The sequence below is a fragment of the Eulemur rufifrons genome, chromosome 9 (genome assembly GCF_041146395.1).
Source record: "Eulemur rufifrons isolate Redbay chromosome 9, OSU_ERuf_1, whole genome shotgun sequence".
NCBI lineage: Eukaryota > Metazoa > Chordata > Mammalia > Primates > Lemuridae > Eulemur > Eulemur rufifrons.
This window is the reverse complement of record NC_090991.1, coordinates 38,081,008-38,094,810: the sequence shown is the minus strand read 5'-3', so window position 1 is coordinate 38,094,810 and position 13,803 is coordinate 38,081,008. Positions and strand designations below refer to the sequence as shown.

The 13,803-nt window shown below is 56.7% G+C and overlaps 1 protein-coding gene across 2 annotated transcripts; it reads left to right on the top strand.

Moving 5' to 3' along the window:
• The first annotated feature begins 1,854 nt into the window (after window positions 1-1,854).
• Window positions 1,855-6,378, top strand: LOC138391584 (keratin, type I cytoskeletal 14). Of its 2 annotated transcripts, XM_069481418.1 has the most exons (8): window positions 1,855-2,455; window positions 3,703-3,785; window positions 4,333-4,489; window positions 4,750-4,911; window positions 4,996-5,121; window positions 5,228-5,448; window positions 5,540-5,586; window positions 6,122-6,378. In XM_069481418.1, exons 1-8 carry the CDS (start codon window positions 1,913-1,915, stop codon window positions 6,217-6,219), a joined length of 1,437 nt encoding a protein of 478 aa, XP_069337519.1. In that variant the 5' UTR covers window positions 1,855-1,912; the 3' UTR covers window positions 6,220-6,378. The 2 variants fall into 2 exon arrangements, with proteins under 2 accessions (XP_069337519.1, XP_069337520.1); XM_069481419.1 differs by lacking the exon at window positions 5,540-5,586 and having other exon boundaries at window positions 1,913-2,455; window positions 6,090-6,219.
• The last annotated feature ends 7,425 nt before the right edge of the window (window positions 6,379-13,803 follow it).

Genomic DNA, 13,803 nt, shown 5'->3' with positions numbered 1-13,803 from the left:
TCCCCCCACACCTGCCCACAGCCAACAGCAACAAAAGCATCTGTCCCTCAGCCAAAATCCCTGCTGCCTCTCACGGGGGAAATTGCAGGGCTGGGCCGGGGTGGGGGGACCATTCTCTAGAAGGAGATTAGGAGTGTCTGTCAGGGGCGGGGGCAGTGGGTGGGGCCCTGGCTTACTCACATCCTCGAGAGTCCTTGCCACGGCAGATTCAGGGAGCCCACAGCCTCCAGTGTCTGTCTCAGCATTGTCTTCTCAACTTCTGAGCCGTGATTGGTCCGGGAGAGGCTCCCTGACTTCTGCTTTGGTGACCGCCAAGGTGGGGGGTGGGGCTGGGGGAGGGCGCTGCTTCCCTCTGGGAGCAGTTGATCCTAGGAAGTGCGTTGGAGCCTCCAGCAGGGGCTGTTGGGGCCTGTCTGGGGAGATAGGATGTGTCAGGCAGCCCCAGACAGGACCACATTCCTCCCGACATGCCTGCCGGGGTCCGAGGAGCTGAGGGGATGACAGGAGGGTGGGGTGCGGTGGGGGCTGGGAAGGGGTGGCTTTTGGAGGTGGTCAGGGAGGGTGAGATAGCTGAGGTCTAAAGCAGGACCCAATGGACTCCTGGAAATGTCCCCTGACCTGTGGGTCCCCAAGAGTCAGAGACCTTCATGTCCACTCTGGCCACACCCTGGGCACAGCCCTGCTCTATCCCCGGGAGCCTGAACTCTCCCTGACCATCCCTTGGGCCAGCTCCACAAGGGGCTCAAATGAGGGTGCCTGGGATGGTCATTTCCCCACACTGGGGCTGCCCGAGGGGTCTGAGAAGTCACCTGGGGCTGGAAGGAAAAAGTCCCTCTAGGCCTGTTCCAGGGATGCTGCTCTGCTCCCTTTGGGGCCAAGATGCTGGGCTGCAAATGATGCTGACCAGACTTGGTGCCACACTTGGTTTACAAAACCTTTCACTTACGTTGTCACGTTGCATTGTCAGAGCTGACTGCAGCAGGCAGAGTGGTTGGTACTTACTCCCACTTTGCAGATAAGCAAACTGAGGCTCAGAGAAGTACTAAGTCCTAAGTCTAAGAACTAAGTCACGCAGGTGTAAATGGCAGAGCCAGGACTCACCTGGCTCCATGCTCTTTCCTGATATCTCTGGCTGTGCCCGTGAGGCTACCTGCCCTCGGCCAGACTGAGCAGCCAGTGCCACAGGCGTGTGGTAGGTGCGAGAGTCTCCCCGTAGGGAGGGCATTCGTTAGGGTCTGTGCCCAGGGCTGGGGAGAGCTGCCTGATTTCCCTTTAATGGGGGTGTCCCAGTGGAAGTCTGAGCCACCTGACTGGCGGGGTGTGGTGCAGGGATGTGACAGGCCCCTTAGCACAGCCCAGCAAGTCAGCCCTGGGAGGGCTCCCGAGACCTTCTTGTCTCCTTTAATAGAGGGCAGTGCTGAGAGTGTCGTGTCTGTGCCCAGGTGACCTTGCCATGCAGGTGCTCCTCCAGCCAGGTGTCAGCCCCCTGCAGTGGCGGGCTTCCTCTGAGTGGAACTCAGGTCGCCAGGTGTACGTGCAGAGCCCCTGCTCTGTCACCCTGCCTGAGCCAGCACGCGGGCTCCTGAGGGCTGTGGCTCCCAGGGCCCGATGGGAAAGTGTAGCCTGCAGGCCCGCACCTCCCTGCGTGAATCACGCCTGGCGGGACAAGAAAGCCCAAAACACCCCGAACAATGAGTTTCCAGTAAAATATGACAGACATGACGAGGCGGAGGAGGGGCGGGATCTGGCTGGGAGTTGGCACTGGCCCGTGGGTGATGAGAGCCAAGGGGAATGGAAAATGCCAGGCCCGCCCCCTACTCACCAGTATAAAGCGCTCACATCCTTTTGCCACTCACCTGAGCACCTTTCTCTTCTCTCTGCCAACTCGCTCGCTCGCTCACCTCTCGGCACCATGACCACCTGCAGCCGCCAGTTCACCTCCTCCAGCTCCATGAAGGGCTCCTGCGGCATCGGTGGTGGCTCCAGCCGCATCTCCTCCGTCCTGACCGGAGGGTCCTACCGGGCCCCCAGCGCCTATGGGGGCCTGTCTGTCTCCTCCTCCCGCTTCTCCTCTGGGGGAGCCTGCGGGCTGGGGAGCGGCTATGGCGGCGGCTTCAGCAGCAGCAGCAGCTTTGGAGGGGCTCTGGGTAGTGGCTTTGGTGGAGGATATGGTGGTGGCCTTGGTGGTGGCCTTGGTGGTGGCTTTGGTGGTGGCTTCGGTGGTGGCTTGGGTGGTGGCTTTGGCGGTGGTGACGGGCTCCTGGTGGGCAATGAGAAGGTCACCATGCAGAACCTCAACGACCGCCTGGCCTCCTACCTGGACAAGGTGCGCGCCCTGGAGGAGGCCAACACCGACCTGGAGGTGAAGATCCGTGACTGGTACCAGAGGCAGCGGCCCACCGAGATGAAAGACTACAGCCCCTACTTCAAGACCATCGAGGACCTGAGGAACAAGGTGGGTGGACTGGGCAGCAGGAGGTGCCATTCCAGCTACCTGACTCTGGAGACACTAGATGCCTCAGGCCACTGGCAGCTTTAGATTTCCAAGCAGGACAGACACCACCCAGCTCTCTTCTTCTGAGGCCTTGGATGCCCCCAACAGAGCTGGTCAGTGGGAAGACAGTGTCCCTTCCCTGCCTTCTCATGCCCTCTGGCCTCTAGTCTCCGACTACGTGAGACCAGTGATTCCTACTCTTTTTATAGAGGAAGAAGTTGAAGCTTTGAGAGGTGTTGTGACCTGCTGACGGTCACAGAGCAAATTAATGGCAGAGCCGAGGCAAGAGCCCTTGTGCCCCTCCTTCCAGCACAGGAGGCAGCTACCTGTTCTCCCGTGCAGGGGAGGAGTGAGGCTGTAACGGGACCAGACTAGACACCCAAAGTGCTCATTAGCTCACGAGTCTGGGCTGTGGCTGCCGCCGCCCATGAGCCTTGGCACTGGCTGGCCCTTCCCCACAGCCAGGCGGGCATGGAAAACCCAGCGACCATCTACGTGGCTCTCCGTGCAGCCTGCACAGAAGGAGCCTGGTGGGCTGTGCCCTCGGACTTGTGCCTTCTCCCTGCTCCCACGTCACCAGGAGCCCTCCCTGCCAAGCCCGCGTGGCTCCAATGACTTGCACAGATTCAGGAAACTTGATGATGAGGAAGGAAGACAGGCTCAGGGTCCTTACTCTTCTCATACCTTCTTATTCTTCCCCTGTGTACTCCTTCCTAATCCCCCTGTGCCAGCTGGATCTCATCTCTTGGGAAAGTCCCACCTGAGATCACATGCCCCGTGGGCTTGGAAAGGAATGTGCGTGTCTGCGGAGCACCAGCAGCATTGGCTGATACCGAGAGGACAGTCCCGATCAGGAAGGGGGCGAGGGAGCCTTAGGCCATTCCCCTCGTCTGTAGGTGGGAACCTGGAAGTCCCGAGACTGTCTTAGGTTTTGCAGCAAGTCAGTAGGCAGAACTGGGACCAGAACTCTGGGGCTTTTGATTCTAAGGCCAGGGCTGCTTCAACCCCCTTTGCTGACCATGAATTAGGAAAGTCCCGGGTCAAACCTGGACTGCCTGGGGTTTTCCTGTAGGCTGCTGTGGCCAAGGCTTGTGGGGAAGAGGGACATTCAGGCAAGAGCGGGAAAGCAGAAGCCTGAGGCAGGTTGCAGTGAAGTCCAGCACATGGTGTCCCTTTGACAAATGACCTGTGCCCTTTCCATCCTGCAGATCCTCACAGCCACCGTGGACAATGCCAACGTTGTCCTGCAGATTGACAATGCCCGTCTGGCCGCCGATGACTTCCGCACCAAGTGAGTTTGCAGTGGGTGGCTCAGAACATCCAGTCTCCCCAGAGTGGGGCATTTTTGGAGCGGTGTTTCCCAAATAGAGCCGGTGCCAGGATAGCTACATGAAAACCCCCTGGGGTGCTTGTAAAAAGACAAGACTCTCGAGCTCCACCCTTGGAGTTTGGATTCAGTTATTTGTAGCAGGTTACCCGAGTGATTCTGACCCACAGCTAGGTTTGGGAACCACCACTTTAGGGAGAGGCACCTCCCACTTGCCCACCTGCCCTTGAAGTGCAGGAGGTAGTCATATTTGGAGGCCTTACACATTATAGGTTGGCTGAAGCTAGACGTGCAACCCCCTCCTGCATTCTGCAGCCTGATGAACTGCCCCCAGGAATATTCATATCTGAGCCATCAATGGGCACTGTGTCCAACTACGCTGTTTCCAAGATTGGCTCCCTAAACCACCCACTGGGTGCCAGCTCTGGGAAGAAGCTGTAGGGGGACGAGAACAAAGCCTTCAGTGTGGCCAGGATGGGTGTCTCATTCCTTTTCTCCTGGGTCATTCCAGGTATGAGACAGAGTTGAACCTGCGCATGAGCGTGGAGGCTGACATCAACGGCCTGCGCCGCGTGCTGGACGAGCTGACCCTGTCCAGAGCAGACCTGGAGATGCAGATCGAGAGCCTGAAAGAGGAGCTGGCCTACTTGAGGAAGAACCACGAGGAGGTGAGGGCTGCATGGAAAAGCCAGCTTAGAAGAATAGCAGGGAGGCTGGACGTGGTGGCATGCACCTGTGGTTCCAGCTAGTCAGGAGGCAGAGGTGGGAGGATCACTTCAGTTTGAGGCCAGCCTGGGCAGCATAGTGAGACCCTATTTCTAAAAAAAAAAAAAAAAATAGCAGAGAGAAGAAATGGAATTGGGAGTGGGAACCCCAGTCACCTGCCACAGTGAGGCTCCTGACTGCGGACTGTTCTCTGGCTGCACAGGAGATGAACTCCCTGAGAGGCCAGGTGGGCGGAGATGTCAACGTGGAGATGGACGCAGCACCTGGCGTGGACCTGAGCCGCATCCTGAACGAGATGCGCGACCAGTACGAGAAGATGGCAGAGAAGAACCGCAAGGATGCCGAGGACTGGTTCTTCACCAAGGTGGGTGTCGTTTGGGGTGGAAGGGACCCAGACCACCTGCCTTCTGGGGCCTTTTGGTGTGAATGGTGTCCTCTTTTTTTGCAGACAGAGGAGCTGAACCGCGAGGTGGCCACCAACAGCGAGCTGGTGCAGAGTGGCAAGAGCGAGATCTCCGAGCTCCGGCGCACAGTGCAGAACCTGGAGATCGAGCTGCAGTCCCAGCTCAGCATGGTAGGAGCACTGCCAGGAGCACTGCTGGGCACGGGGTGGGCCCGGGACTAGCAAGGAGAGAATGACCACGCTCACTCATGCTTGATCCTCTTCCCTTCCCTCGCAGAAAGCATCCCTGGAGAACAGCCTGGAGGAGACCAAAGGCCGCTACTGCATGCAGCTGGCCCAGATCCAGGAGCTGATCAGCAACGTGGAGGAGCAGCTGGCGCAGCTGCGCTGCGAGATGGAGCAGCAGAACCAGGAGTACAAGATCCTGCTGGACGTGAAGACGCGGCTGGAGCAGGAGATCGCCACCTACCGCCGCCTGCTGGAGGGCGAGGATGCCCAGTGAGTGCCCGGCCCTGCCCAGTCCACGTCCCACTGCACACCCGCTGCCCAGCCACGAGTCTAACGGTCCTTCCCCCTTCTGTCTTCACAGCCTCTCCTCCTCCCAGTTCTCCTCTGGCTCTCAGTCATCCAGAGATGGTAAGACCTTCCTCCTCAGCACGGCTGGGCTCAGGACCACCCTGTGTACCCCAGCAGGTCTAGGGCCTTGGCTAGGGCATTGGCTAGGGCCTTCTTGAGGGGTTGAGCTATAGCATTCTTACCCAGTGTCCCTTGTGAACCTCGTTGGGTAGAAGAAGCCAATTTCTAAACCCTCCTTAGGGCCAGGAGCAGGGGCCCCCACATTTAACTTCTCCCCAATATCTGCGGCAGACCCCATGGTTATGTGTCAGCACCAAGGACAGGGCCCTGCATGGCTCTTCCTGCCAAGACTAGTCTATTGGGTCCATCTGGACTAAGCTGGCAGGAAGCTCAGTGTCTCTGACCTTTGGGGACTGTAGCTGGAAAGAAATGTGTTGACGGTATCAGTGCTTGGGCAACAGCAGGGTGAAGTCATAATTAAGGGAGAGAGCAGCATGGAGACAGTTCAAGTTTTCTCAACTTCTTGGCCTCCCCACTCCTGGTTACTCCATCGTCTGCCCACCTCTGGTAACGTTCTCTCTCCTCTTTTCCCCAGTGACCTCCTCCAGCCGCCAGATCCGCACCAAGGTCATGGATGTGCACGATGGCAAGGTGGTGTCCACCCACGAGCAGGTCCTTCGCACCAAGAACTGAGGCTACCCAGCACTGCTCAGGCCTAGGAGGCCCCCTGAATGGACACAGATCTCACCGGGGGATCCCCTCTCCTGCCCCCCAAGCATGTCACACCTGGACCCTGCTTTGCCCTTTCTCCCTACTGGCAATCAATACAGCTTCATGATCTGAGTTGCACAATTCTTGCCTCTGCCTGGTCATTGTTAGGAGTGGGCGTGGGGAGGAGGCGGGAGAAGCAACTCTTTGGAGCTCGTCTGAGCACCTGGCTGTGGCCTCTGGGACTGGGAGAAAGGACTTGGGGGTGGGTTGGGCTCAGGTCCCAGATGGCTTTCACCATCTCAGAAGACACAGGTAGATGTGTGTACCAGGTCACAAGTGGTGTCTCCTAGGGCAAGCGGGAACATTCATTCATTCACTCACTCATTCGTATGTCTCTTCATTCATTCATTCACCAGATATTGAGTGCCTTATGTGTTGGGCACTGTGCTAGGTTGAGCACTCTTAACATTTTGTGATGAGGGATTTCTTGGAGAACATATTGAAGGCTATAGATCTTCTCCCCTGCCCACTACTTCCAAATAAGCACACGCACATTTGCATATAATGCAATTTTGTAGGATTTGTGGGTCCCCAAAGCTCCTCCATAGAGGTCCATGAAGCCAAGATAAGAACTCAAGCTTACATTGGGTTCAAGCTTTACTGACAGTCTTGTCTCCCTCCACCTCACCTACTCTTGTGTCCAGGGCTGGGTCTAATCCTGCCTGTAACTTAGTTCATCTAGGGCAAGTTGATTACCATCTCCCAGCCTCAGTTTCCCTTCTGTAAAATGGGCAATAATGATAGTACCTACCCCGTGGGCTTGTGAGAATTTGCTGGAAGAATGCATGCAAGGCCTCTAGTGCACTGCGTGGCATAGTGTCAGCTCAGGCTGGGTTAGTGACACTGGGTGAGCTGCCTCTTGAGCATGGTGACTAACCGGCCATGATGATGGCATTTTCGGAGGCTCCGGGAATAGACTGGTTTCTCACCCAGGCTCTGCTCTGTATCAGCTATGACCTTAGAGAATCTGAGTCTGTTTTCCCACTTGTATAGTAAGGAGGATGAACCCTGCTTCTCGGGGTTGATATGAGAATCCAATGAGCAAACGAACCTTAAGAGCCAGGGTTGTAGGGGTGTCCTCTTGGTGGGGAGTGTCTTTTCCTCTCTTTTGGGGACTGGAAAAGGAGGGGGAAGGGGAGGAGCCTCACCTGGGTGAGTGGTGAGGATGCCAGAGTCGGGTGGGGCTCACTGCCCCAAGCTAGGAAAGAGTTGGACAGTCCTGTGTCAGTTTTACTCATTCATTTGGCTGCAGGAAGGAAACTTAGTCTAGGGGGAGTCCAGGGTCGGGGTGTGATTGAAGAAGGACATAGTTTGGACAAGGGGTCTAAAAGCCTGGGGTTTGGAATCAGACAACTCAGGCGGGAGTCCTGGCTCCTGCGCTAAACAGCCTTGAAGAGTTCGGGCAAGATCCTGAGCCCCGGGTTCCTCTTTTACAGGTGGGGAATAAGCACCTTTCCCACATGCGGCTGTTGCAGGGTCGAATGATCTCATGCCGGCAGTGAGTTTGGCATGGTGCTCGGCACACAGTCAGCACTCTATAAATGGTAGCGTAAGAGAGTGAGTTACTAGGAAAAGGAATGAGGTGTTGTTGGTTTCTGTTTTCCGTACCTCCACCCCAGGAAAGAGAGGACTGCTTTGTGTTCCTGAAACGCTGAGATGTCTCTTTCCCTAAGTTTTGTCATCAAGAAGGGTTGATCTGGGTGTACCCTGGGTGAGCGTGAGCTGTCCTGGGGGTGCAGTACTAGAGTTTCAGAGGAAAGGGGGCCACATGAGGGAGGAGGAAGGCTTGAGGGGGTTTCCTCAGAGACTGGCAAGGGATGGGTTTGTGGGCCCTGGAGGTGATAGGACCCTAGAGAGGAGGGACTTGTGTTGCCCTCGGGGTGCTGGACCCTGGTTCCCGGGATTCTCAGCTGGGCAGTGAGCCTCTTGCTCAAGGGCGGCGTAGAATCTGGGGAGTGGTCCACATGTGAGAGGTCACATGGGCCTGGACAGAGAGTAGTAGAGCATAGCAACGGTCACCAGTGGGGACTGACGCCTGGCAAGTTCTGGATGTCACAGGAATCCCCAGACACCTCTCCCTACCTTGGAGGTGGTGCCCGATCAAAGTTTCCATTCCCAAAGGAGATCTGCTTTAGAGGAATGGAGAAATGTGAGATTTCTGAGACTTGGGTGCAGCGAGTGAGCTTCCTCTCTGCCCGAGTGGTTGCTGTCACTGTTTGAAAGGAACACAAGGGCGAGTTGGACTTGCTGGAGGGTAGAGATGGCAGCTGGGGGCCACTGGCTGACAGCAGGCTCAGAACTGGGACAGGAGCCAGGCAGGGGGGCTTGGAGGTGGTCGCACCCTGTACTCTCAGGCCCCAGAGGAAAAGGGCAGATGGGGCAGCTTCCCTAGAGAATCACATGGACTCCCCTCCCCTGGGAGCCCCCACCATACCCCACTGGGAAGGGTAGAGCCAACATTTGGGTCCTGCCAATGATCAGGGCTCTTGTCCCCAGGGCCTGGAAGCCCCAAGCACCTAACTCCAGACCTGGGCCCCAGCTCTGATAATGGTGAGGCTGCCCCACCCTGCCCCCATCTAAACAATAGAGCAGCAAAGTGACTCGACAGCACAGCCTAGTGGGGACAGGAGGGGTTGCCTCTCTGAGTTCTGGGGCCGGTCAGGTGACCTCCCTGGCTCCACCGCCCCCGGTGTCATCTGGGAGGCACGATCCTCTCTCCGCCCTCCCAGGAGGCAGGGCCAGGCAGTGCTAGGTGAGCTGCCGAGGTGACTCCTCCAACCTCGTCTTCCCAGGGAGCCTGGCCCGAGCCAGGTCCTACAGACTGAGAGCGGCCAGCCCAGCCTGTGCTCTGGCTTTTCCACACCCCAGGTGGCCTCGGTCCTGTTCTGTTCTCTCTCAGGGATGGGATGAAGCTGACAGTCCCCGGGATCACTGTGTATTTTTCCTAGCTTACTCCCAGGTTTTTGTTTTATGGGGTGGAACCCACCTTGAAATTCTCAATCCCCTTTAGGTTGAGGGGATCTTTTTATCGTGACATTATCTCAAATGTCACAGGCAGCACAGGAACTTTATAGGCATCAAGTGGCATACGTCCCTGTGGTTACCTGATCAGGCAAGTGGCTCCTTTCCAAGGCCACTGATGACCTGGTTTGGGTAATGTAGCCAGCTATTCCTACAGGAAGGTGTTAGAGGAGGGAGCCCCAGGGAGACCTGGTGCCCAGGGGCTAGGGGCCCTGATATCCTGGCTGGGCTGCAGGAGGTTCCCTGGCCCGCCTCACTGAGCGTGGACGCTGCCACAAAGGGAACAAGGTGATGTTAGTGACTTCCAGGGCGATGGCCCGCCCTCAGGCAGACACAGGGCTGGCAGCCCCTCTGCCTCCCCTGCCGTTTGCTGGGCCAGAGCTTTCCTGTTGGGGCTTCCCTCTGCGGTGCTGTCAGCTGTGTGGCCAGGCTGGGAAAGGAAGCCTTTCTTCGCTGAAGCACTCTGGTGAATGGAGGGGGGGGGGGCGGTGTGACTCGGTGTGGGAGAAAGGGCAAAAAGAGACATAGAAAGAAAGAGACAGAAATGCACACAGCACTGAGACAGAGAGACGGAATGTCAGGGAAAGAGAGTATAGTGACTGGGGCTAGGACTGGGCAGGGGAGCATAGTCATTCATTCATTCACATACAGTTACCAAAGCTTGCTGTTTGCAGGTGTAGGGGACATGGGGTGAACAAAGAGGGAGACAACAGGAGGAGGAAGGCAGAGAGGGACCCAGAAAGTGCGTGGGGCTTGGGCAGAGAGGAGGCGCCCTGGGCCTGTGCCCGTTGTCACTCCCACTCACTGGAGGGCAAACCCTGGCTCCACCCCCTCTTGCTTAGCTCTGTGACTGTGGCCAAGACACTTGCCCTCTCTGAGCCTCAATCTCCTCATCGGTACAACGATTTTGAAATTAGTACTTACCTCGTGAAATAGCCGGTAAAGCGTAAATACAACCATGCAGGCGAAGCAACGAGGGTCTTGCCTGCGACACTGGCGAGTCCTTGACGGAAGGAACCGTGACCCTCAAGCATGTGTGGGTCCTCCCAGCCCCCACCGGCACAGGTGCTTGATCTCAATGGGGGCTCAGTAGACTAGAGGGAGGGACGAATGATACTCAAGAGAGCTGAGAACCCAAGAGGTCTAGACAGTCTGTGGGGAATCAGGGAGCAGACACAGAGCCACCGACAGTCAGGAAGATGTCACGCTGTGTGCCCAACTCATACCAGCAATTTTACGATATTAGCTCTTTTAAGCCATTCAACCACCTCATGAGGTTGGAATTATTATTATTATTATTTTTTTGGCCACACTGGACTTCTGTCCTTGCAGTCGCTTTGTTCCTTCCCACCTCAGGACATTTGCACAGCGGTTTGCCCCTTCCCTCCATGATCTTCCTCTTCTCCTTCCTCCTCCTGGCTCACTTCTCCCCGCCCTCCACTCCAGGGTCTCCTTCTCAGGGAGACTGTCCCTGTTCCCCAGCCCACTGCCACACCCCTTATTCTGTGTTCCCTGTTTCCCCACCAATAGTGCTGACCTCTGTTGTGAATTATACATTTATTTTTGAGGGTCTATTTTATGTGGTGACTGTCTGAGAAGGTGGGGGCTTGCTCTTCACTCTACCCCCAGCACTCAGTACAGGGCCCGGCACATGGGGATGCTCAGGAACTGTGGGTCCCCCCGGTAAGTGGAAGAATCTGGCTTTAGCTTCAGACCTGTCCAGTGCTCTCGGCTCTCTGCTAGGCGTGTCCGGGCAGACACAGCCTGGGGTGTCTAGACTTAGGTGGAGGCACCTGCTGGGGGCCCTCCCTGTCCCCTCTCCTCGGTCTGGTGGGGTCTGGCGAGGTGGGGTGGCGGCAAGTGTCTGTTGTGTGAGGAAGAAGCGTTGACAGACAGGTGCAGGCACCTCAGCCCTGTGCCTGTGGGCAGTGCGCATGCGCACCTGCCTGAAGACTCACGGAGGGAGGGGAGGAGCCGTGACTCACGCCTGCGCTCCCTCTCTCAGCAGCGCCACATGATGACTCAGGTCCCTCCCTGGGCCCCACCTTGTCTCAATGACAGACAGCAATGAGGAGCAAGTAAGGGGTGTGGGCAGCTGCCTACAGGCAGGCAGCAGGGCTCCCATGGCCAGAGCAAGGCTGTCCTTATTCTGCCCCCAGGTTCGCACACCCCTTAGTGGAGGACCCCTTCCCCCTGGGGTCACCTTGCAGGTGGGATCTCTGTTTGGTTCCCTCTCTGTCCCTCTCTGCCTGTCTGGGTCCTCACAGCCCCTTCCCTCCTACTCCATCCACCTGCCCAGGGCAGGGCCAGTGCCTGGGCTGCCCCCACTGTGGGTCCAGGCTGTGGTCTTGCACCTGGGCTGCAGAGAGGCGGTGCTGATGCTCACTGGGTCTCATGTGTGGGGCTGCCCTGAGCTACGTGGGCTCCATTCCTGGCTCACTCTTTGGAGGGTTCCCATGGGAGGTGTTGGCGGTGGGGCTCAGAGGGCAGACCCCGAGCCTTGAGAAGGTGGAAGAGTGAGCCATGTCACCCGGCCTAGAAGAATCACTCATGCAGGCCAGGGCTGTCGGACTCCCTCATCCCTGGCCCCATCATGCCCAGTCTGGCTCCCTGTGCCAGGCAGAGAGCTTGGGAGAAGGGAAATGATGATGCCCGGTTGCAAGTGGAGCACGACCTTCTAGCTCAACCACAGGAGCTGTCCGGCACAGCAAGCGCCTCTTTGTGCTGGAGGCAAGGCCAGATGTGGAGGGCAGACGCAGGCAGGAGTAGGGTCTTCATCTGGAGACCCCTTATCTTTATGGCCCTTGGCAGCACTGTGTGAAGAGGCTGAGGCCACAGCCACAGGGGAAGGGAGGTGGGGCTGGCGGGTGGCCCTGCTCTGTCTGACTGGGGAGCTACTGCTCTTTCCACTGTAGTCCCCGGGGGCAGCTCACTTTCCTGGGCAGCTGGGGGGAATTTTGAGGGCTGGAGTCTGCTGCTCTGGGCTGAGTGAGGCTTAGGGCAGGGCTGAGGGTGGGAAGTTGAGGAGAGGGGTGAGGTTAGGGGTCAGTGGATTTCGCACAAGGGCTGGAAATGGGTCATCTCTCAAGAGAGCCACTGGTCAGGGCTGCCCCAGCTGGAAGCTCTGGTCAGTTAGAGGATCCTCAACTGTGTTTAGGATCCCCGACATGGATGCATTTGCAGACAGCAGAGCAGGGTTTCAGAAGCTCCCCAGGGGCCCACCCTCAGCTCTGCCCAAACTCTCCCCTCTCCAGCTCAGGCCCCCAGGACCTGGGGTTTACATCCCCACCAGAGTGGTGGCATCAGCATGGGGCTGGGGAAGGGGGTTACTTCCCAGGCCTCAGACCACATTGCAGGCAGATTCTGGGCTTCCCGGCAGAGCGTGGCAGGGACCTAGGGTGGTTTAGAACCATTCAAGAAAGTAGAAAGGGAATCAACAAATCCCTACTAACCTTGAGTCTCCCGTATGTTAGGCATTCACAGAAAGCCTTCAATATTCCCTGTGCTACCTGCTTATTTTTTGCTTTTGTTTTTTTCTTTTTGAGATAGGATCTTGCTCTGTTGCCGAGGCTAGAGGGCAGTGATGTCATCATAGCTCACTGTAACTTCAAACTCCTGGGCTTGAGCGATCCTCCTGCCTCAGCCTCCTGAGTAGCTGGGACTACAGGTGCACACCACCAAACCGGGCTCATTTTTTTCCCCCCATAGAGACGAGGTCTCGCTATGTTGCCCAGGCTGGTCTCGAACTCCTGGGCTTAAGCGATCCTGCTGCCTTGGGCTCCCAAAGTGCTAGGATTACAGGTGTGAGCCACCTTGCCTGGCCTTAATTTTTAATGTAACAGGCGTTGTACTACCCATTTGAGTATTTAACACACCTTTCATTTCAACAAATATATTTATAAAGGAAATCCTGTATTACTACCAAAAAAAGGAACATCGGAATCACTCATCAGGAATAGAAGGAAATGACATAAAGAAATACTTCATTTCTAACTAGACACTGTTACTTTCTAAAGGCTCCAAGCCCAAGGCCGGCTTTGGTTTTAGCGAACAGTGACTGACAGCGTGGAGGGGTGTTAAAGAGGCCGTTGTGTTCAACTGAGAGTTTCTCCTTGACTAATCAGAAGATGGAAAAACAGAAAAAAGAAATACTCTTCCCACCAAGGGCTTTAGTATTATTTAATACAGTCTCTGAGCATCATTTACAAGCATCTCAAGAGACACTGGTCCTTTATGACTTCTGCCCAGAGATTATTGCCTCTTCCAGGCCCTTGTGGGCCGTCCTGGCCTCTCTCTTCCCACCTTTAGCTCTCTCCTGGCCCTTAGCATCTCTCTGGAACCACCGGCATCCTCCCTTCATCTTGCATGTGTCGTGATCCTGTCTGGCCCAGACAGGGTGCCAGGCACAGGAGCAAGCACAGGATGAGTAGCCACAGGTGCAGAGGAGCTCCTGCTGCCCGGGAGGGCGTGGAGGTCAGTGCGAGA